General features: G+C 39.6%; 1 protein-coding gene and 1 long non-coding RNA gene across 2 annotated transcripts in view; one reads left to right on the top strand and one right to left on the bottom strand.

The window, feature by feature from the left end:
- Positions 1-25,551, top strand: part of LOC102170604 — a 254,976-nt gene that overhangs the window by 104,578 nt on the left and 124,847 nt on the right. The gene's annotated exons all lie outside the window — the stretch shown is intronic.
- Positions 1-25,551, bottom strand: part of GDA (guanine deaminase) — a 135,618-nt gene that overhangs the window by 45,764 nt on the left and 64,303 nt on the right. The window contains exon 2 of the mRNA XM_005683751.3: positions 9,621-9,709. Coding sequence (XP_005683808.1) covers positions 9,621-9,709 — 89 coding nt within the window. The remainder of the gene's footprint in view (positions 1-9,620; positions 9,710-25,551) is intronic.

The raw sequence follows: 25,551 nt of genomic DNA, 5'->3' as shown, positions 1-25,551 counted from the left end.
ATCGAAAAAGCAAGAGAGTTCCAGAAAAACATCTATATCTGCTTTATTTACTACGTCAAAGCCTTTGACTGTGTGGATCACAATGAACTGTCAAAAATTCTGAAAGAGATGGGAATACCAGACCACCTCACCTGCCTCTTGAGAAACGTATGTGCAGGTCAGGAAGCAACAGTTCGAACTGGACATGGAACAACAGACTGGTTCCAAATAGGAAAAGGAGTACATCAAGGCTGTATATTGTCACCCTGCTTATTTAACTTCTATGCAGACTACATCATGAGAAACCCTGGGCTGGAAGAAACACAAGCTGGAATCAAGATTGCTGGGAGAAATATCAATAACCTCAGACATGCAGATGACACCTCCCTTATGGCAGAACTTGAAGAGGAACTAAAAGGCCTTTTGATGAAAGTGAAAGAATAGAATGAAAAAGTTGGCTTAAAGCTCAACATTCAGAAAATGAAGATCATGGCATCTGGTCCCATCACTTCATGGGATATAGATGGGGAAACAGGGGAAATAGTGTCAGACTTTAATTTTTTGGATTCCAAGATCACTAGAGATGGTGATCGCAGCCATGAAATTAAAAGACGCTTACTCCTTGGAAGGAAAGTTATGACCAACCTAGACAACATATTAAAAAGCAGAGACATTACTTTGCCAACAAAGGTCTGTCTAGTCAAGGCTATGGTTTTTCCAGTGGTCACGTATGGATGTGAGAGTTGGACTGTGAAGAAAGCTGAGCACCAAAGAATGGATGCTTTTGAACTGTGGTGTTGGAGAAGACTCTTGAGAGTCCCCTGGACTGCAAGGAGATCCAACAAGTCCATCCTAAAGGAGATCAGTCCTGGGTGTTTTTTGGAGGGAATGAGGGTAAAGCTGAAACTCCAAACTTTGGCCACCTCATGCGAAGAGTTGACTCATTGCAAAAGACTCTGATGCTGGGAGGGATTGGAGGCAGGAGGAGAAGGGGACGACAGAGGATGAGATGGCTGGATGGCATCACTGAATCAATGGACATGAGTTTGGGTGAACTCCGGGAGTTGGTGATGGAGAGGGAGGCCTGGCGTGGGGCAATTCATGGGGTCACAAAGAGTCAGACACAAGTGAGCGACTGAACTGAACTGAACTATAAAATGGCAGTGGTATATTCAACATATTATTTAACCTTTCTGTGAGTCAGTTTCCCCATATAAAATGGAGATAGTAGTTTCACAATAGGGCTGTTGTGAGGATTGAGTTAGCATTTGTAAATACAGTGCCTTGGTAATGGAAAGCACCAAGAAAAAAAATAGTTGTGAAGATGATATAATACTCACAATAAACACATGAAATAGTACTGTGATCCCCAGCCACAAAAGAGTAAACCTAAATCTGCTGCTGCTCCTGCTGCTAAGTCACTTCGGTCGTGTCCGACTCTGTGCAACCCCACAGACGGCAGCCCACCAGGCTCCGCTGTCAATGGGACTCTCCAGGCAAGAACACTGGAGTGGGTTGCCATTTCCTCCTCCAATGCATGAAAAGTAAAAAGTGAAAAGTGAAAGTGAAGTTGCTCAGTCATGTCAGACTCTTAGTGACCCCATGAGCTGCAGCCTACAAGGCTCCTCTGCCCATGGGATTTTCCAGGCAAGAGTACCGGAGTGGGGTGCCATTGCCTTCTCCAAAACCTAAAGGTAGAGAAATTTAAATAGCTGGATAACAGTAATCATTCAACTTCAGCTCTGGAGTCAAACAGAGTAAGTTTTTGAGCATGTGAGGCTGAACATATGACATAAAGTACAGAGAACTTATCAGGAAAGTATTATGAGGGAGGGGCAATGTCATACTAAGCCTACAAAGTATGACCTCCAAGTCTCCAAAAAACAATTGAACACATGGGATAAGAGGTCACAGAGTTATAAATGGGATTCAGATCTGACAGTCTCCCCTGATTAGGTAACCCTAGGAGTTGGTGGTATAAGAGATTTCTGTAGAAGAAAGAACAAAGCTAAAACTAAGCCTTGAGCAGTACCCTCCACTTAAAAGAGTAAGATTGAGGACGAGAAGGCCATGCTCAATCCAGGCACAATCACTGTCAGGAAGATAGAGACTCATGATAGAGAGCTGTCGAGGACAGCAATGAAGGGAAGAACAGTGCCCAGTGTCAAAAACTGCAAGAGTTAGGACCCTGAGAGAGCACTCATTTCCATGCAGTGACTGCAGAGACACCTGATTTCACGTGGGCAAGCACTTCATTACCTAAGTGCTTACCCAGTCCAAGTATGTCTTAGTTACTGTCCTAGGTGCTGACGAGAATGCCATGAATAGCAAAGACAAGTGGAGACAGAAATGACTGGACAAAACTCTCTGGTAGTGAAGGTTAGAATGGTAATATAGGGGAAGAGTGAAAGTCACTTTGTTTCCCATGTAGGAGAAACCTGAGCATGTTATGAAGATAGCAGAGATGGAAGAAGGACATAAGGCAGGGGACAATGTCTTCAGAGGCAACAGGGAGTGAGGATTTATCATGTCAAAAGTTTAACTTTCGTCCAGAAACCTAGCAGTCCTTTTTTAGGAAACAAAGTATTATGAAATGCTTATTAATGGAAACATTCACTTATCAAAGGTAGAGTCCAAGATTAAAACAGAAAGCAGTGTATGCAGGAATGTGGACTGTCAGGGCTGTATTGAGATAAGCAGTCCCTGAGCCCAGCTACTCACTTTACAGAAAGAACAAAAGGAAGTTTGAGGGTGGCAATCTCATTAGTGGCCCAGCCAGGCTTACAACTCAGTTCTCCACTCAAGACATCACTTGTAGCTAAACCGTCATCATCAAAAGTCAAACTGGAGGCAAAGCAGAGGGGTTTGGAGGCTGAAGCAGGATAAGATGAAAAAGCTCTCCTTTCTCATTCTATTATACTCTTCCACTTTCCTCTTTTCACTTTACTTAATCACTATCCTAATTTCCTTATAAAAATCTCAACTTTCCCCTGATAAAAACCATCAACTTCACATTCTAAATCTGGAGTGCTGGCTAGGCCTGATCAGAACCTGAGGGAAAAGAACAATATGTGCTCCTATGTACATTTATCAGAACATCCACCTGTCTTTTAATCAACTGGAAAATGCTAGTAAAAGCCCTACCCTACAATCAAGACACATGACTCTCTATTTAAAAGTCTGAGTTACCCAATCTGTCTGCACTCACACAATTTACTACCCTCATCAACATGTCCTGCAGGGGATGTGATGGTTTCAAGGGCCTGGGAACCCCAGGCTGTTTGAAAACCACTCTTTTGATGTACAAAAAAATGCAAGGGTATGATATAACAACAACATGTTGTACTTATTAAAAATTTTGGTATTTGTTCATTGTGGAGTTTTTGCATTAATTTTGATTTTTGAAAATACTGCAGTACACTATTATTTATCTTGATTACTAAGTTTTTTGCCCTCCCCACCCTTAAATTCCTGTGTTCAAGGTGAATGCCTCACTCTAAGCCTGGCTCTGCCATGTCTGTGTGGTCCATGGTCACAGTGTGATCCACTCCCATCAAAGCACTGCTGAGTGCTCCAGTTATAATTTTCATTAAAAAAAAATCCACACCATGCTGATTTAATTTTTTTCTTCCCTTGTCACTTTTCTATGTGTAGTACATATAGGTCTCCTGGAATGTACATTTGTTAGATGGATTTAACTCCAAGAGCAGCCTCGTAAAGAGGGAACAAGAGAATATAAAATCCACAGATGCATTCACCTCGATTCATACTCTCTGGACACTCCACCATCCTCTCACTTTCCCAACTTCATCTCATTCACTCCCAAAGCTTCTTGGGATCCTTCACGATAAAAGCATGCAAGAAGGTGACTCATAAATGTCATTTGTTCTTCAACATATATCCTGGTGAAAATGCTCCAAGAGGAAGCAGATGGTAACAGCAGAGGTGGAGTGATCTCCATGACCACTGATTCATCCGCACGCCTGTTGGCTGCATACTTCTAAGCCCACGAGAGGCAGCAAGGAGAGAGAAGGAGATAAGAGATGTGAGTATAAATGTAAAGTGTAATAAAACTTTAGGGCCAGTCCCCCATCTCTCTGGACTGTCACCAGCTTTTCTGCCTCAAAGCCTTAGGGGAAACACAGTTCACAGACGTGCTGCAGTGGATGAAGGTATCTACACCATCTAGGACAATCCTTTGCTAACAGCCCAGGAGACAAGCTCAAGGAGGGGAAGAGCCTGCTTTCCATCTAACAGCTACAAAGCTGTAGGGTGAGGATTCATGCCAGGTGTTCTGATTCCTAATTGAGTGTTCTCAGTACATTATTCTAAACCCTTAAAGTGTTAGTAGAATGAAAACTATTTGGTTGACTTTGGAAGTTTTATTGACTTTGAAAACATACTTGGCCTAAACCCAGACAAAATCTTTGAATTTTTATTCCCATTTCTTTTTTTATATGTATTTATTTTAATTGGAGGCAAATTACTTTACAATACTGTAGTGATTTTTGCCATACATTGACATGAATCAGCCATGGGTGTACATGTGTTCCTCATCCTGAACCCCCCCTCCCACCTCCCTCCCCATCCCATCCCTCAGGGTTATCCCAGTGCACCATCCCTGAGCACCCTGTATCATGCATCAAACCTGGACTGGCGATCTGTTTCACACATGGTAATATAAATGTTTCAATGGTATTCTCTCAAATCATCCCACCCTTGCCTTCTCCCACAGAGTCCAAAAATCTTCTTTACATCTGTGTCTCTTTTGCTGTCTTGCATACAGGGTCATCGTTACCGTCTTTCTAAATTCCATATATATACATTAATATGCTGTATTGGTGTCTTTCTTTCTGACTTACTTCACTCTGTATAATAGGCTCCAGTTTCATCCACCTCATTAGAACTGATTCAAATGCATTCTTTTTAATGGCTGAGTAATATTTCATTGTGTATATGTACAACAGCTTTCCTGTCCATTCGTCTGCCGATGGACATCTAGGTTGCTTCCATGTCCTGGCTATTATAAACAGTGCTGTGATGAACATTGGGGTACATGTGTCTTTTTCAATTCTGCTTTCCTCAGTGTGTATGCCCAGCAGTGGGATTGCCAGGTCGTATGGCAGTTCTATTTCCAGTTTTTTAAGGAATCTCCACACTGTTCTCCATAGTGGCTGTACTAGTTTGCATTCCCACCAACAGTGTAAGAGGGTTCCCTTTTCTCCACTCCCTCTCCAGCATTTATTGTTTGTAGACTTTTTGATAGCAGCCATTCTGACTGGTGTGAGATGGTACCTCATTGTGGTTTAGATTTGCATTTCTGTGATAATGAATGATGTTGAATATCTTTTCATGTGTTTGTTAGCCATTTGTATGTCTTCTTTAGAGAAATGTCTGTTTAGTTCTTTGGCCTATTTTTTTATTGGTTGGTTTATTTTTCTGGAATTGAGCTGCAGGAGCTGCTTATATATTTTTGAGATTAATTCTTTGTCAATTGCTTCATTTGCTATTATTTTCTCCCATTCTAAAGGCTGTCTTTTCACCTTGGTTATAGTTTCCTTTGTTGTGCAAAAGCGTTTAAGTTTAATTAGGTCCCATTTGTTTATTTTTTGTTTTTATTTCTAATATTCTGGGAGGTGGGTCATAGAGGATCCTGCCGTGATTTATATCAGAGAGTGTTTTGCCTATGTTTTCCTCTAGGAGTTTTATAGTTTCTGGTCTTCCATGTAGATCTTTAATCCATTTTGAGTTTATTTTTGTGTATGGCATAAAAAAGTGTTTGAGTTTCATTCTTTTACAAGTGGTTGACCAGTTTTCCCAGTACCACTTGTTAAAGAGATTGTCTTTTCTCCATTGTATATTCTTGCCTCCTTTGTCAAACAAAAGGTGTCCATAGGTGTGTGGATTTATCTCCAGGCTTTCTATTTTGTTCCATTGATCTATATTTCTGTCTTTGTGCCAGTACCATACTGTCTTGATGACTGTAGCTTTGTAGTATAGTCTCAAGTCAGGCAGGTTGATTCCTCCAGTTCTATTCTTCTTTCTCCAGATTGCTTTGGCTATTCGAGGTTTTTTTTGTATTTCCACACAAACTGTGAAATTATTTGTCCTAGCTCTGTGAAAAATACCATTGGTAGCTTGATAGGGATTGCATTGAATCTATAGATTGCTTTGGGTAGTATACTCATTTTCACTAAATTGATTCCTTCAATCCATGAACATGGTATATTTCTCCATCTATTTGTGTCCTCTTTGATTTCTTTCATCAGTGTTTTATAGTTTTCTATATATAGGGTTTTTTTTTTCCTTAGGTATATTTATTCCTAAGTATTTTATTCTTTTCGTTGCAATGGTGAATGGAATTGTTTCCTTAATTCTTCTGTTTTCTCATTGTTACTGTATAGGAATTCAAGGATTTCTGTGTGTTAATTTTATATCCTGCAACTTCACTATATTCAATGATTAGCTCTAGTAATTTTCTGGTGGAGTCTTTCAGTTTAGTTCAGTTCAGTTCAGTCACTCAGTCATGTCTGACTCTTTGTGACCCCATGAATCACAGCATGCCAGGCCTCCCTGTCCATCATCATCTCCCAGAGTTCACTCAGACTCATGTCCATCGAGTCAGTGATGCCATCCAGCCATCTCATCCTCTGTCGTCCCCTTCTCCTCCTGCCCCCAATCCCTCCCAGCATCAGAGTCTTTTCTAATGAGTCAACTCTTCACAAGAGGTGGCCAAAGTACTGGAGTTTCAGCTTTAGCATCATTCCTTCCAAGGAAATCCCAGGGTTGATCTCCTTCAGAATGGACTGGTTGGATCTCCTTGCAGTCCAAGGGACTCTCAAGAGTCTTCTCCAACACCACAGTTCAAAAGCCTCAATTCTTCTGCACTCAGCCTTCTTCACAGAACAAGTCTCACATCCATACATGACAACAGGAAAAATCATAGCCTTGACTAGATGGACCTTAGTCAGCAAAGTAATGTCTCTGCTTTTGAATATACTATCTAGGTTGGTCATAACTTTTCTTCCAAGGAGTAAGCATCTTTTAATTTCATGGCTGCAATCACCATCTGCAGTGATTTTGGAGCCCCAAAACATAAAGTCTGACACTATTTCTACTGTTTCCCCATCTATTTTCCATGAAGTGATGGGACCAGATGCCATGATCTTCGTTTTCTGAATGTTGAGCTTTAAGCCAACTTTTTCACTCTCCTCTTTCACTTTCATCAAGAGGCTTTTTAGTTCCTCTTCACTTTCTGCCATGAGGGTGGTATCATCTGCCTATCTGAGGTTATTGATATTTCTCCCGGCAGTCTTGAGTCCAGCTTGTGTTTCTTCCAGTTCAGTGTTTCTCATGATGTGCTCTGCATAGAAGTTAAATAAGCAGGGTGACAATATACAGCCTTGACGGACTCCTTTTCCTATTTGGAACCAGTCTGTTGTTCCATGTCCAGTTCTAACTGTTGCTTCCTGACCTGCATACAGATTTCTTAAGAGGCAGGTCAGGTGGTCTGGTATTCCCATCTCTTTCAGAATTTTCGACAGTTTATTGTGATCCACACAGTCAAAAGCTTTGGCATAGTCAATAAAGCAGAAATAGATGTTTTTCTGGAACTCTCTTGCTTTTTCCATGATCCAGCAGATGTTGGCAATTTGATCTCTGGTTCCTCTGCCTTTTCTAAAACCAGCTTGAACATCAGGGAGTTCACACTTCACGTATTGCTGAAGCCTGGCTTGGAGAACTTTGAGCATTATTTTTACTAGCATGTGAGATGAGTGCAATTGTGGGGTAGTTTGAGCATTCTTTTGCATTGCCCTTCTATGGAATTGGAATGAAAACTGACCTTTTCCAGTCCTGTGGCCACTGCTGAGTTTTCCAAATTTGCTGGCATATTGAGTGCAGCACTTTCACAGCATCATCTTTCAGGATTTGAAACAGCTCAACTGGAATTCCATCACCTCCAGCAGCTTTGTTCGTAGTGATGCTTTCTAAGGCCCACTTGATTTCACATTCCAGGACGTTTGGCTCTAGATTAGTGATCACATCATCATGATTATATGGGTCGTGAAGATCTTTTTTGTACAGTTTTCTGTGTATTCTTTCCACGTCTTCTTAATATCTTCTGCTTCTGTTAGGTCCATACCATTTCTGTCCTTACTTTAGGGTTTTCTATGTAGAGGATTATGTCATCTGCAAATAGTGATAGTTTTACTTCTTCTTTTCCAATCTGGATTCCTTTTATTTCTTTTTCTTCTCTGATTGCTGTGGCTAAAACTTCCAAAACTATGTTGAATAGTAGTGGTGAGAGTGGGCACCCTTGTCTTCTTCCTGACTTTAGGGGATGCTTTCGATTTTGCACCCTTGAGGATAATGTTTGCTGTGGGTTTATCATATATGGCTTTTATTATGTTGAGGTATGTTCCTTCTATGCCTGCTTTCTGGAGGGTTTTTATCATAAATGGATGTTGAATTTTTTCAAAGGCTTTCTCTGCATCTATTGAGATAATCATATGGTTTTTATCTTTCAATTTGTTAATGTAGGGTATTACATTGATTGATTTGCAGATATTCTCAGGCAAGAATACTGGAGTTGTTGCCATTTCCTTCTCCAGAGGATCTTCCCAGATCAGGGATCAAACCCACACCTCTTGCACTGGCAGGTGGATCCTTTACCACTGAGCCACCTGGGAAGCCCTGTACCACTAAAGTAGTTGGAAGATAAAATCGTAGTTTAAGTGCTCTTTTGGAGATAGGTCTATATAGTCAAAGCTATGGTTTTTCCAGTAGTCATGTACGGATGTGAGAATTGAACTATAAAGAAGGCTGAGTGCCAAAGAATTGATGCTTTTAAAATGTTCTGCTGGAGAAGACTCTTGAGAGTCCCTTGGACTGCAAGGAGGTCAAACCAGTCATACCTAAAGGAAATCAACCCTGAATATACATTGGAAGGACTGATGCTGAAGCTGAAGCTCCAATACATTGGCCACCTGACTCATTGGAAAAGATGCTGATGCTCAGAAAGATTGAAGACAGGAGGAGAAGGGGATGACAGAGGATGAGATGGTTGGATGCCATCACCAACTCAATGGACATGAGTTAGAGCAAACTCTGAGAGATGGTGAGGAACCGGGAGGCCTGGTGTGCTACAATCCATGGGATCACAAAGAGTTAGACATGGCTGACAGATTGAATAATAACTTCCTTATGCACGCTGTCAGAGTTTTTCCTCCCTAAACCTCCTCTCACCTCCCACTAGTTTATCTCTATCATGCTCCCTAATTACTTCCTTTACAGAAGGTATCACTGTCATGCTTACCTATCTGTGCACTTGTTTATGCTCTCTCTTTGCCCTGGGCCATAAACCTAGTAAGCACCAATACTCTGTATATCATTTTCACCTCCAGATCCTATTCTTGCACATAATAAATGCAATAAATATTTGCTGAAGAAGAAACTGAATGATGGCAGCCACTCATTCTCAAAGTTTCCATCTTTCAACTCCATGTTCTCTATTTACCTTCTCTTGCCCATCTCCATCCTCAAAAAAAGAGAAAGACCTGTCTGTCTCTCAAGACAGGTTCTTAGCATTTAAGACTAGTTAATAGCATCAAGTGAAAGGGAAGAAGTTGACTCCGACTTACTGGTGGCTCAGTTCTCTTATTTCACACGACTTGAAGCACCATTCTTTGGCCAGCTTTTCTTGTTGGGATGCTTCTTCCAAAAACACTATCTTTAAAAGAAAGAAAGAAAGAAAAGAATCATAAATTAATGAACCATGACCATTTGTTGTTATTAAATATCTAAATTTTTCAAGGGACTATACCATAGCTGAGCTAATTTTAAAGGATATTTGACACCAAATGAGATAGATTAGGGATAAAGACAGAGATTTGTCTTTGCTTGTCCAAAGAAATAAACTGCATGAAATTTCTCTTTTTCTGCCATTCTATAGATGTAAGGCTTCAAAAATTCTAATTTGAAGATACAAGGTATTAAAAATGGATAATTGATGTCTATTTCTACCCCCGCCCCCCACAAAATGATTAAGGGAAACAATTGTTTACATAAAGCACCTCAGTGCTGATGAATTTTTGTTAGGCTATTATAGGGAACCCAAGCCCGAAGCACAACAGGAGTACATCGTAGGGCAGTTTATTAACACTGAATATAACTGCATGTGATAACTGCCTGACAATGGAGTCTTAGCATGAGCTATGTTGATGTTCTGATGCTAGACATCCATTGTAAAGAGGTCTGCCATATTTTCTAGTATTGTGCATGAAGCACTAACAGAATGATCTCTCACATGGGGCTTGTGAGTCCATGCGCAATAGGTGAGAAATAGGTAAGATTCACTAACTCTTGGATAGGTCTCAATCCCTCTTGGTCTGGTTTTCCCATCTGCAAACTGAGGCTAACATCAGTACATACTTCACAAAGTGACTGTGAAGATCAAATATTCTTAATTTTAATTAAGAAGTTAGCATATCCCTGGAACATGTTAAATGCTAGATACATTATTTTCTACTATTTATTCTTTTTAAGTAGAGTGTGATTGCTTTCTCTACAAAAGTGGATTGTAAAGCAAGAAAAGACAAGGAAAAATGAAATATATGTGAACAAAATAACCTGCTTTATGCAATAAACATTATTTTCAAATATTTTCACATTATGAAAATAAATGTTTCATGGAACATGAAATATTGAAAATACTTATAGAAAATGTATCTAAACAGTTAGAAGCAAGACAATATTGTGCAGGAAAGTTTGTGGAATACTGACTTCTCTATTCTTTGATGATATCTTTTTGTAAAAAAATAGGGATTTTTATCAGAAGAGAAAATGAAAAATGTAATTCCTACAAATAAGAAAAAGTAAATTGGTGATTCAAAAATATTTTTGAATCAATAAATCAAAGCAGATATAAAGTTAATTAAAAATCACAAAAACAGAACTTATTAATATATCCCAGAGCTGATCTACCATTTACCATTACCAAAAAAAAGGGAGGGAGGGAGGAAGCAAATATTTGTAAAGTACTATATTCATACATTTGAAACAAATACTTTTCAGGAAAATATAAATGATCAAAATTTATTCTGGAGATATAGGAAAACTGAATGAACCAGTAATTCTGTGAGAAACTAAGGAAGATTTACTAACTGTTTAGGAAAGCTCATGGTTCAGAACCATGCTGTCTAATAGAAATAAAATGCCTATCACAAATGCAAGCCACATTTATAATTTTGACTTCCCTGGTGGCTCAGATGGTAAAAGCGTCTGCCTACAATGCGGGAGACTGGGGTTCGATCCCTGGGTCGGGAAGATCCCCTGGAAAAGGAAATGGCACCCCACTCCAGTACTCTTGCCTGGAAAATCCCATGGACAGAGGAGCCTGGTGGGCTGAAGTCCATGGGGTCGCAAAAAGTCGGACACGACTGAGCGACGAATTCAATTCAGTTCAATTCAATACCACACTAAAAGCATAAAAGTATAAAACAGTAAAATTAATTTTAATGACATGTTTTATTTATCAACATAGGTGGCCATGGTAAAAGATTATCATGTCAATACAAAATCAACATAAATTTTTTTAATTTTACATTTTTTCATATTTAGTCTTTAAAATCCAAGGTAGGTTTTATATTTAAAATATATTTCAATCTGTTTGATAAATTTTCATTAGAAATACTTCATCTATATATTTTGACTTTACATAATCTACAAAACATAGACTCACATAACCAGGTTGTCCTTAAAAGACTGCAACACTGAAGATAAGTATCAATTTTTAATGAGAAATTAAATTTAAGATAAAGATAAAATTTTAAAGTTCAGTTCCTCAGTCATATTAACCACATTCCAGGTGCTTATTATATCATATTAGATAGCACACATTCAGAGAATTTTACGACAAAGTTCTTTCCAGCTTACAAAGAACATATAATATCTGTGCTAAGAGTTCCAGAGCATGGAAAACAATGGACACCTCTTTATTTCTACAAAGCTACCACAATCCTCATACTAAAACCTGACAATACACATACATATACATAAAAACAGATACACAGAGAATGAAAATTATTATAACCCAATGCCTTTGTACTATAATTATTAAATAAATAATAATAATACAGATGCACGAGGCTTCCCTGGTGGAGAATACACAACAGAAGAACTATACAAAATGACCCAGATGACCACGATGGTGTGGTCACTCAGCTAGAGCCAGATATCCTGGAGTGTAAAGTCAAGTAGGCTATAGGAATCATTACTATAGACAAAGCTAGTGGAGGTAATAGCATTCCAGCTGGGCTATTTACAGTCTTAAAAACTGACATTATTATAGTGCTACACTCAGTATGTCAGCAAATTCAGAAAACTCAGCAGTGGCCACAGGACTGGAAAAGGTCAGTTTTCATTCCAATTCAAAGAAGGGCAATGCCAAATAATGTTCAAACTACTGCATAATTGTGTTCATTTCATGTGCTAGCAAGGTAATGTTCAAAATATTTCAAGCTAGGCTTCAGCAGTACTTGAATCAAGAACTTCCAGATGTATAAGCTGGATTTAGAAAAGGCAAAGGAACCAGAGATCAAATTGCCAAAAGTCATTAGATCATAGAGAAAGCAAGAGAATTCTAGAAAAGCATCTACTTCTGCTTCATTGACTATGCAAAGGTCTTTGACTGTGTGCATCACAACAAACTGGAAATTTCTTTAAGAGTTCGGAATACCAGACCACTTTACCTGTCTCCTGAGAAACCTGTATGCAGTTCAGGAAGTAACAGAACTGGATATGGAACAATGGACTAGTTCCAAATTGGGAAAGGAGTACGTCAAGGCTGTATATTGTCACCCTGCTTAACTTCTATGTAGAGTACATCAGGCAAAGTGCTCAGCTGAATGAATTACAAACTGGAATCAAGATTGCAGAAAGAAATATCAACAACCTCAAATATGCAGATGACACCACTCTAATGGCAGAAAGCAAAGAGGAACTGAAGAGCCTCTTAATGAAGGTGAAAGAGTAGAGTAATAAAAGAGCTGGCTTAAAACTCAATATTAAAAAAACTAAGATTGCAGTATAATTGCAGTATCCAGTCCCATCACTTCATGGCAAAAAGAAAGGGGAAATAGGGGAAAATGTGGAAACAGTGACAGATTTTATTTTCTTGGGCTCCAAAATCACTGCAGATAGTTACTGCAGCCATGAAATTAAAAGATGCTTGCTCCTTGGAAGAAAAGCTATGGCAAACCTAGACAGCATATTAAAAAGCAGAGACATCACTTTGCTGACAAAGGTCCATGTAGTTAAAGCTATGATTTTTCCAGTGGTCATGTACGGATGTGAGAGTTGGACCATTAAGATGGCCTAGTGCCAAAGAATTGATGCTTTCAAATTGTGGTGCTAGAGAAGACTCTTGAGAGTCCCTTGGACAGCAAGGAGATCAAACCAGTCAATCCTAAAGGAAATCAATCCTGATTATTCATTGGAAGGACTAAAGTTGAAGCTTCTATACTTTGGCCACCTGATGCAAAGTGCTGACTCATTGGAAAAGACCCTGATGCTAAGAAAGAGTGAAGGCAGAAGGAGAAGAGGGTGGCAGAGGATGAGATGGTTAGATAGCATCATCAATTCAGTGAACATGAATCTGAGCAAACTCCGGGAGACAGTGAAAGACAGGGAAGCTTGGCATGCTGCAGTCCACAGGGTCGCAAAGAGTCAGACATGACTTAGTAACCTAACAACAACAGATGCAAAAATAATCCCAATGATATGCTGACAATAAAAAGCAAAAATATGTTAAAATAATAATTCAGCATGTGTGCAGTATATAAGCCTCAATTACTTCAACCAAGCAAGACACACCTTCAGTGAACTTATAGCTGATGTTACATAGTTATGCAAGGGCCCTACTCCTCAGAGACCATTGGAATAAATCCACCTGCCTTCTTTTCTGTTTCCTTCAGTCAACATGAAAACTTGAATTCACCTACTTCTCAAATACACAGCAGGGATCCCGATCTATACCATTATCTTCATAAAGCTCTGTTCTAGTACCTTGTTCCTGACCTGCTCCCACCACTCTCCACTCCATTATGACCTCTTGTTACTGCTGCTGCTAAGTCACTTCAGTCGTGTCTGACTCTGTGCAACCCCATAGATGGCAGCCCACGAGGCTCCCCTGTCCCTGGGATTATCCAGGCAAGAACACTGGAGTGGGTTGCCACTTCCTTCTCTAATCCTCTTGTTACTGTCCATCCATAAATAGCAAATTCCCCTGTCTTCTATATCTCCTCTTAGTTTCTGCCTCCTGATAACTGGGGCTCTTTCTGAGGACATGGCCTCCCCTACACTTCTCAAATGGCAAGTATTCATATATCAGGGTCAGGCAATGAGTTTCCATACCCACGATGGCCATTTCGAAACCATGCTTCCTGCAGCTTTTTGCAAACCTACAAAGCTCCTTTAAGACCTGCTCCTTTTGGCTTTCAAAGCATTCTTCCTCTCCTTGTTCTTCTGCTTTACCAGCTTTTCTCTCACTGTTCCCATCTGTTAATGCCTGCCCCACACTCTTTCTGTCCACTGCAAGCCCCGCCTTCACTCCTTATCATATCAACATGGACAATCCTTTCAAGATCATAGGATTTATTTCCATGAACTCATTTTCAGTGATCTGTTTATGAACACATGAAGTTTATGACCTTCACATCATGGTTACAGCTCAGGCATTTTCATAACCTATAAATGCCCTACCTCTAAAGCCACAGAATCACACAACTGACCACCATTTCCTCTTTTTTCTGTCTGCCATTTCAGCTATTCCAAACAATCATCCACCTTAAAAAGCCTTGCCTTTCCTTTCTCCTCTCTACTTTCCCCCAGTCCATCAACTGTCTTCTTTTGCCATTTTCCTTGTCCAACTTGGATTCTATCAGCTATTATTTTATATTTCTTGTATCTTTTAATTGACACACATATAGTAAATTTTTAACCCTAACTATAACCAGCCCTACTTCTCTGGGCTGCACCTGAGGAGTCAAGCAGCAATGGGGCAAGCACACCGCACTGTAGATGGAATATCCATAGTTATCAAGCTTGAAGGTGCTCCAACCAATGCCTGCACCTTGCTCCCTACGACATTTCTCTAGCCCTGTCTTTACTGTCAATAAAACTGACTGGAGGCCTAAGTGCTTATCCACTGATAGATTATTAGAAGTATTTTTTGGTAATAGATTAATACACCATTTTTTAATAGAATAACTCAAAAGGAGTTCAAAGAATTGAGGGCTATTGGTATAGCAAAACCCATCCCATTCCCATTTTCTTGATTTATGTGAAAATGTTTCTTAGCACTTACATCTATAAAAGTGAGAAAAATAAGAAAAACATTGATGCTGCTTCTGTTTAATTCTACCAACAAGTAACACTCATCCATAGATACATTATGTAGTTGGAAGAAAAAAACAGCCTTTTTGTACTTTTACATTTAACAAATTACTTTTCAAAATGTGTGATATACTTTTAAAATTTTCCTTATAGTCCCAAGAAATTTAAAATATGTAAATTTATACACAGAAATTTTATTGCAATGGCTGATCAATAAAAGACTTAAACGTGTAAAACTATACTGTATTAGCACAAACTGTAAGGAAAGGAGAATGGAATTAGTAATTCTAGAAGAAAAAGGGTCTATATAGCATTTCAGATTATTAATAAGGAGCTAATTCATGATTTTTAGAGAAAGAGATTAAGGTAGATATCAAATCACTATGTTTTGATTCCATCAGACATATTTTTAAAAGTAATAGCATAGCGTAATTTTAACATGTATATATCTATAACTTGCTAAAAATTTTAAGGTTTATATGTTTCAAAATTTAATAAAAACTATATTTATCAACTTTTAAAAATGCAAAAGCATATAGGTTTTTTTCAAAATTTGTTTGGGGGCATATTAGTAAAAAAAACCATGAAGAGTATTTCTCAAGTCAACTCATGTTCTAGCTCTCCACCATGATAATTTAAAATCTCCCTCTCTTCAAAACTCTTACTCGCCTTACCCCAAAATATATTTATCAAACATTTGCAATAATTAAAAAATGCAAATAATTTCAAAGTCAGTCAAATAAGGGATTGGTTAAATATGACTAAACTGCAGCAATTAAAATTATCAGTGAAGATATACTTATTGAATTATTCTCAATACAATCTTAAGATTTTTTTTAAAAATGCAAGTTACTAGGCAACATATGATAACAATTTTTTTGATATGAATAGTGTGTGTGTGTAACTGAGTGCTAAGATGAAAAATAAAGCAAAGTAAGTGGATAAAGTATGATGTGTGATGAGATGTTCTCTGAAATATGATGTTTGAACACAGATTTGCATGAAAGGAGTAAACCACTTCATATTCTTAGAAGAACATTCCAAGCAGAGGGAACAGCCAGTACAAGGACCCTGATATGTTCAGTTCAGTTCAGTTCAGTTCAGTTGCTCAGTCGTGTCCGACTCTTTGCGACCCCATGAACTGCAGCACGCCAGGCATCCTTGTCCATCACCAACTCCCAGAGTTCACTCAAACTCATGTCCATCGAGTCGGTGATGCCATCTAACCCTGAATATGTATATTCGAGTTAAATTTAAATTAGATGCTTGCCCTGTTTGGAAACATCAGGAAGACAAGTAAGAACACAGTACAAAGACTAGAAGAAACAGTGGTAAAAAAATCAGATCGAGGAGATAGCAAGGGGCTTTGTAGGTCATGGCCTTGAGATTTGCTTTTAGGAAACCTCTAAAAATATTTTGGAAAATGAATGCGGAACACTTATAAAATATCATTGATATTGCCTATATGGGGCAATGGCCCTCTCATCCTGATGTTACCTGGGCTTATGTGGCCATTCACATCATTGACTCCAAGAGTGCCTATTAAGGCCCATGGCCTTCCTCTTCATAGGCCTCAGTCTAGGTGGGCTGTCAAGAAGATACATAAGTCATTAAAACCCAAGTTTCATAAAATCATAGCTGGTACCAATTGGGCAGGAACCTTCTCATCCAACCCCTTGTTTTCCAAATGAGAATACTGAATCCCTTTTGTTAAGCAAACAACTCCAAGTGCACTCTTACTGGAAACAGGGACTGTTTAGGATGAATAATAATGAGAATGTCAGAAATACTAAAGCCAAAAGCAGATGAGTAATGACTGTCAGCTAATGAAAAGAATCTGTGCAAGATAGAGGCTTCAAACAGCAGATGGCAAATGTGGGCAAGAGGCTTGTTGCTATGGAACAGAGTAAACTCCTCTTTGGGCCATTGTGAAATAGCTTGGCCATCTAACAAAATAAGGTAATATATATTGCATCACAAAACCCACTCTTAGGCATGTTAATGGGAGACAAAAAGCAGATAAAAATGTGATATCTCAAAGATTTTTGACACTTTTGGACAGAGATGAAAATTGCCATATTAGCTCGATTCACGTCAAAATGATTAATGGAAAAGAAAGATGAAATGGCACTGCCTTTAAGAAAAAATGTCAGCCTATAAAGGTAGAAACAAGGGAATTTGTGTTATGAATTACCAAAGGATAGCATGAAGGACTTAGATCTTCAGGTACAACATTCTCATTTTACAGATGAGTAAACAGACCAGGATATGTGACCTGTTCAGAGTCACCAGACAAGGCAGGAGTATCTCCTGGACTTGACCCATCTTTCCTGAGATTCTTCCAGATCTCTACGACTGCTTGTAGGGTACGGAGTTAGAGAAGGCGAGGTTCAGAATAAGAATGAGACTGGCACTTTACAGGAATAGATCACCTCTAATGACGTGAGAAGGGGCAGCAGTCAGATTAGTGAGCTGCAGCACTTATCTAAGAAAAGAGTAAGTATATATAGGCATGTATGTGGAAAGCTACTGTCTTAAGGGGGTCTGTTCTCCTCCAAGGTTGTTCGGAGTAGTTGTCTCTTAAATGGCTGGGGCAAGGAATTTTGGAGATAGGCCAAAGGCTGGACCAGCTGGGAGCTGGGCATAATCAACCTAATGCCCATTATTTTTTCTTCCAGTCAGAGAGTTTTTTGTTTTGCATAGGAATGATGGGGAGGGCCTGGAGGGGTAACTTTCCTTCACTGCTTCTCTAATATAGTATAAACCAGGAGTCAGCACACTTTTTATAATAGGTCAAACAGTAAATATTTTAGATTTTGTGGACTGTATTGTTTCGGTTTTAACTAGTTAACCCCATCACTGTAGAGCTAAATCAGCCATAGACAACATGTACACAAACAGGTATGGCTTTGTTCCAATAAAACTTCACTTACAGAAAATGAAATTTATATTTTACATAATTTTCACTTGTTATAAACTATTCTTACTGTCACCCTGCTTATTTAACTTATATGCAGAGTTCATCATGAGAAACGCTGGGCTGGAAAAAGCACAAGCTGGAATCAAGATTGCCGGGAGAAATAACAATAACCTCAGATATGCAGATGACACCACCCTTATGGCAGAAAGTGAAGAGGAACTAAAAAGCCTCTTGATGAAAGTGAAAGAGGAGAGTGAAAAAGTTGGCTTAAAACTCAACATTCAGAAAATGAAGATCATGGCATCTGGTCCCATCACTTCATGGGAAATAGATGGGGAAACAGTGGAAACAGTGTCAGACTTTATTTTGGAGGGCTCCAAAATCACTGCAGATGGTGATTGCAGCCATGAAATTAAAAGATGCTTACTCCTTGGAAGAAAAGTTATGACCAACCTAGATAGTATGTTGAAAAGCAGAGACATTACTTTGCCAACAAAGGTCCATCTGGTCAAGGCTATGGTTTTTCCAGTGGTCATGTATGACTGTGAAGAGTTGGACTGTGAAGAAAGCTGAGCACCAAAGAATTGATGCTTTTGAACTGTGGTGTTGGAGAAGACTCTTGAGAGTCCCTTGGACTGCAAGGAGATCCAACCAGTCCATTCTGAAGGAGATCAGCCCTGGGATTTCTTTGGAAGGAATGATGCTAAATCTGAAGCTCCAGTACTTTGGCTACCTCATGCGAAGTGTTGACTCATTGGAAAAGACTCTGATGCTGGGAGGGATTGGGGGCAGGAGGAGAAGGGGACGACAGAGGATGAGATGGCTGGATGGCATCACTGACTCGATGGATGTAAGTCTGAGTGAACTCCGGGAGATGGTGATGGACAGGAAGGCCTGGCGTGCTGAGATTCATGGGGTTGCAAAGAGTTGGACACGACTGAGGGACTGAACTGAACTGAACTGAAAAATGTAAAAATGGGCAGACAATCTAAATAGAAATTTCTCCAAAGACATATAAATGGACAATAGTCACATGAAAAGATGCTCAACATCACTATTTATTAGAGAAATGCAAATCAAAACTACAATGAGGTAACACCTCACACCAGTGAGAATGGCTATCATCAAAATGGCTACAAAGAACTAATGCTGAAGAGTGTGTGGAGAAAAGAGAACACTGTCAGTGGGGATGTAAACTGGTATAGCCACTATGGAAAACAGTGGGGGAGGCACCTTAAAAAACTAAAAATAGAGCTACTATATGACCTAGAAGTTCCACTCTTAGGCATATATCCAAACAAAACTATAATTTGAAAAGATACATGCACCTCCATGTTCATAGCAGCACTCTTTACAATAGCCAGGACATGGAAGCAACCTAAATGTCCATTTACAGATGAATAGATGAAGATGTGGTACGTATATACTATGGAATACTACTCAGTCATAAAAAGACTGAAATAACACAGCTGCAGCATCATGAATGGACCTAGAGATTATCATATCAAATGAAGCAAGTCAGAAAGAGAAAGACAAATACTATATGGTATCACTTATATGTGGAATCTAAAATACAACGCAAATGAGCTTGTTTTTGAAACAGAAACAGACTCACAGACATAGGAAATAAACATGGTTACTAAAGGGGAAAGGGGGTGGGATAGGGATAAATTAAGGACTTGGGATTAAAAGATACAAACTATATATAAAATAAAAAACAAGGTCCTACTGTATAGCATAGGGAACTATGTTCAATATTCTGTAATAAACCATAATGAAAAAGAATATGAAAAAAATGTTTTTACATATGTATTCAGTTTCATATACATTATATATTCAGTTTCATATATATACACTATATCACTTTGCTATACACCATAAACTAATACACTGTAAATCAACAATACTTCAATAAAAGTAAATAATTTATTTTTTTAATGTAAAACCCATACTCAATTCATTGGCAATATGAAATCAGATAGTGAGCAGGATTTGCCCTGTGGGACACAGATTGCCAACTTCTGATGTAGACTTCTAAAAAGATTCATGCAGGACTTCCCTGGTAGTCCAGTGGTTAAGAATCTGCCTGCCAATGCAGGGGACTCCAGTTCAATCCCTGGTCCAGGAAGATCCCACATGCCATAGAGCAACTGAGCTGGTGCACTGTAAATACTGAGCTGGCACTCCAGAGCTTGTGAGCCATAACTAGAGAAAGCCTGTGCACAGCAATGAAGACCAAGTGTAGCCAAAAACAATTAATTGAATTTAAAAATTAAAAAAAAAGATTCATGCAAATTAAAATTGTTTAATTTGAAAACCGTCCCAGTGGTTTTATACTAGTATTTCTAAGAAGCTTTATCTTCAATTGGAAATAACTTTTTATGATTTTTCCTTTAATTTCAGAGCCTGATTATTGTGTGTGTGTGCTAAGTTGCACAGTCATGTCTGACTCTTTGTGACCCCATGGACCGTAGCCCAAGAGGTTCCTGTGTCCATGAGATTTTCCCAGCAAGAATACTGGAGTAGGTTACCATTTCCTACTCCAGTGGAAAAACTCTTGGAAAAGTGCCAATTTTGGCTGCCCTATAAGCCCCACGTACATAGAAAACATGCACTTTTTGACAGATGAAAAAGTAACTTTAGTAATTTTTCTAAACTCTGCTTGCTTCTGCTGCTGCTAAGTCGCTTCAGTCGTGTCCAACTCTGTGCGACCCCATAGACAGCAGCCCACTAGGCTCCTCTGTCTCTGGGAAAGATTCTCCAGGCATAAATACTGGAGAGGGTTGCCATTGCCTTCTCCAATGCATGAAGATGAAAAGTGAAAGTGAAGTCGCTCAGTCATGTCCGACTCTTCGCAACCCCATGGACTGCAGCCTACCAGGCTCCTCCGTCCATGGGATTTTCCAGGCAAGAGTACTGGAGTGGGGTGCCATTGCCTTCTCCGAAACTCTACTTAAGACAGCACTAATGATTCGTTGGTACTTAGTATTTTTTAATTGGGGAAAAAAAGCAACATCCTGGATTGACCAAAAAGTTTGGGTTTTCCATAATATCTTATGGAAAAATGCAAACTTTCTGGCCAACCCAATAATAAAAATATTTAAATATACTTACCGTGTGCAAGACACTATTCTATATACTTTAAACATATCAACTCTCTTAAACCTCACCAGAACCCTGTGAGGCAGGTATTGTTACTAGCCCCATTTTACAGGTGAGAAAATTGAGGCACAAAGATAGTAAGTTCCTTGCCCAAGATTACATAGCTGGTAAGTGGTAAATGTGAATCACAGCCAGAAATTGACTGTGAACCACAGTCAGCCTCAAGGTAAGAGCAATTAAATGCTATGCTATATATATATTTTAAACTTTCACACATAAATAAAACAATGCTCCCATTTCCTTTTTCTTTATAAAATATTTTGTAGTCTTTCCTCTTTCTTTCCTTCCCTTATTGTAGCCCAGGCTGGTGGGCCTGCTAGGGCCAGGAATATGGAGGCAGTTGGGGCTCAGGGGATAATCAGGACTGAGAAGGCTAATAGGGTCAAGGCAACTGGAACTGGAGAAGCACAGAGTCAAACAGTCAGGTTAGGTGGACAGAGCTGTGGCTAAAGAGATAGCAATCATGGTAATTACACATGAGGGTAGTAAGTAGGTATGTAAATACATTGTGAATAATGAGAGGCAGGATTCTCAGAAAAGAGTTTCAAAAATGGAAAAGGAAGAGGCTAAAACAAACTCTTCTTAGGGAACAAAGCAAATAAACAGAGGAATACAATAAAATGGAAAAGACTAGGGATCTCTTTGGGCTTCCAAGGTGGTGCAGTGGTAAAGAATCCACCTGCCAATGCAGGAGATGCGGGTTCAATCCCTGGGTCAGGAAGATCCCCTGGAGTAGGAAATGGCAACCTACTCTAGTATTCTTGCCTGGGAAATTCCAGGAAAAAGGGGCCTGGCAGGCTACAGACCATGGGGTCACTAGGAGTCAGACATGACTGAGTGCACACGTGCACACACATACACACAAACACACACACACAGATCTCTTTAAGAAAATTGGAGATGCCAAGGGAAACTTTCATGTAAAGCTAGGCACAATAAAGGACAAGAATGGCAAGGACCTAATAGAAGCAGAACAGATCAAGAAAACGTGACAAGAATACACAGAATAACTGTACTAAAAAGCTCTTAATGACCCAGGTAACCATAATGGTGTAGTCATTCACATAGAACCAGACATTCTGGAGTGTGAAGTCAAGTGGCCTTTATGAAGCATTACTATGAACAAAGCTAGTGGAGGTGATGGAATTCCAGCTGAGCTATTTCAAATCCTAAAAGATGATGCTGGTAAAGCACTGCACACATTATGCCAGCACATTTGGAAAACTCAGCAGTGGCCACAGGACTGGAAAAGGTCAGTTTCATTCCAATCTCAAAGAAAGGCAATGACAAAGAATGTTCATATTCCCACACAATTGCACTCATTTCACATGCCAGCAAGATTATGCACTAAATCCTTCAAGCTAGGCTTCAGCAGTATGTGAATCAAGAAATTCCAGATGTACAAGCTGGATTTAGAAAAGGTAAAAGAACAAGAGATCAAATTGCCAATATATGCTGGGTCATATAAAAAGCAAGGGAATTAAAAAAAAATCTGCTTCATTGACAATGCTAAAGACTTTGACTGTGTTGATCACAATAAACTGTGGAATATGTGTAATGTGGTCCAGTGTTCCCATCTCACATTACCTGGCTCCTGAGAATCATGTAAACAGGACAAAAAGCAACAGTTAGAACTGGACATGGAAAAACAGACTGGTTCAAAATTGGGAAAGGAGCATGTCAAGGCTGTATATTGTCACTCCACTTATTTAACTTATTTGCAGAGTTCAGTTCAGTTCAGTTCAGTCGCTCAGTCATGTCCGACTCTTTGCGACCCCATGAATCGCAGCACACCAGGCCTCCGTGTCCATCACCAACTCCCAGAGTTCACTCAGTCTCGCGTTCATCGAGTCAGTGATGCCACCCAGCCATGTCATCCTCTGTCATCCCCTTCTCCTCCTGCCCCCAATCCTTCCCAGCATCAGAGTCTTTTCCAATGAGTCAACTCTTCGCATGAGGTGGCCAAAGTACTGGAGTGTCAGCTTTAGCATCATTCCTTCCAAAGAAATCCCAGGGCTGATCTCCTTCAGAATGGACTGGTTGGATCTCCTTGCAGTCCAAGGGACTCTCAAGAGTTTTCTTCAACACCACAGTTCAAAAGCATCAATTCTTCGGCACTCAGCCTTCTTCACAGTCCAATCTCACATCCATACATGACCACAGGAAAAACCATAGCCTTGACTAGACGGACCTTAGTCGGCAAAGTAATGTCTCTGCTTTTGAATATGCTATCTAGGTTGCTCATAACTTTTCTTCCAAGGAGTAAGCGTCTTTTAATTTCATGGCTGCAATCACCATCTGCAGTGATTTTGGAGCCCCCCCCCCAAAATAAAAGTCTGACACTGTTTCCACTGTTTCCCCATCTATTTCCCATGAAGTGATGGGACCAGATGCCATGATCTTCGTTTTCTGAATGTTGAGCTTTAAGACAACTTTTTCACTCTCCACTCTCACTTTCATCAAGAGGCTTTTTAGTTCCTCTTCATTTTCTGCCATAAGGGTGGTGTCATCTGCATATCTGAGGTTATTGATATTTCTCTCAGCAATCTTGATTCCAGCTGGTGCTTCTTCCAGTCCAGCGTTTCTCATGATGTACTCTGCATAGAAGTTAAATAAGCAGGGTGACAATATACAGCCTTGACAGACTCCTTTTCCTATTTGGAACCAACCTGTTGTTCCATGTCCAGTTCTAACTGTTGCTTCCTGGCATGCATACAGATTTCTCAAGAGGCAGGTTAGGTGGTCTGGTATTCTCATCTCTTTCAGAATTTTCCACAGTTTATTGTGATCCACACAGTCAAAGTCTTTGCAGAGTATATCATGTGAAATGCTGGGTTGGATGAATCACAAGCTGGAATTAAGATTTCAGGAGAAATATCAACAACCACAGATATGCAGATGATACCACTTTAATGGCAGAAAGTGAAGAGGAACTAAAGAGACTCGATGAAGGTGAAAGAGGAGAGTGAAAAAGCTGGCTTAAAATTCAGCATTCAAAAACAAAGATCATGGCATTCAGTCTTAGCACTTCATGGCAAATAGATGGGGAAAATGTGGAAACAGTGACAGACTTTATTTTCTTGGTTCTTTATTTTCTTTTCTCCTCCAAAATCACTGCAAATGGTGACTGCAGCCATGAAATTAAAAGACTCTTGCTACTTTAAAAAAAGCTATGACAAACACGGACAGTGTATTAAAAAGCAGAGATATCGCTTTGCCAGCAAAAGTTCATATAGTCAAAGCTATGGTTTTTCCAGTAGTCACGTATGGATGTGAGAATTGGACTATAAAGAAGGCTGAGTGCTGAAGAATTGATGCTCTCAAATTGTGGTTCTGGAGAAGACACTGGAGAGTCCCTTGGACAGCAAGGATATCAAACCAGTCAATCCTAAAGGAAATCAGTCCTGAATATTCATTGGAAGACTGGTGCTGAAGCTGAAGCTCCAATACTTTGGCCACCTGATGCGAACAGCTGACTCACTGGAAAAGACACTGATGCTGGAAAGATTGAGAGCAAGATAAGGGGTGACAGAGGATTAGATGCTTGGATGGTATCACTGACTCAGTGGACATGCTGCTAAGTCACTTCAGTCGTGTCCGACTCTGTGAGACCCCACAGACGGCAGCCCACCAGGCTCCCCCACCCCTGGGATTCTCCAGGCAAGAACACTGGAGTGGGTTGCCATTTCCTTCTCCAATGCATGAAAGTGAAAAGTGAAAGTGAAGTCGCTCAGTCATGTCCGACCCTCAGCGACCCCATGGACTGCAGCCTACCACGCTCCTCCGTCCATGGGATTTTCCAGGCAAAAGTACTGGAGTGGGGTGCCATTGCCTTCTCCGCAGTAGACATAAGTTTCAGCAAATTCTGGGAGATAGTGAAGGACAGGGAAAACTGGTGTGCTGCAGTCCATGGGATCGCAAAGAGTCAGAAACAACTTAGTGACTGAAAAACAAAACAACCTGTGTCATACTGAATTTGAATTGGAGGTATTTGTGTCGACTAGTGATTTTTAATATAAGTAGATCAATAAATAAGTGCATGTATGCACACACATATGCAGATAGATCTAAGAAGGATATATATACACACAGGTGTA

This window comes from Capra hircus, chromosome 8 (genome assembly GCF_001704415.2).
Source record: "Capra hircus breed San Clemente chromosome 8, ASM170441v1, whole genome shotgun sequence".
Lineage (NCBI taxonomy): Eukaryota > Metazoa > Chordata > Mammalia > Artiodactyla > Bovidae > Capra > Capra hircus.
The sequence above is the reverse complement of the archived record's forward strand: the minus strand, read 5'-3'. Positions and strand labels throughout refer to the sequence as shown.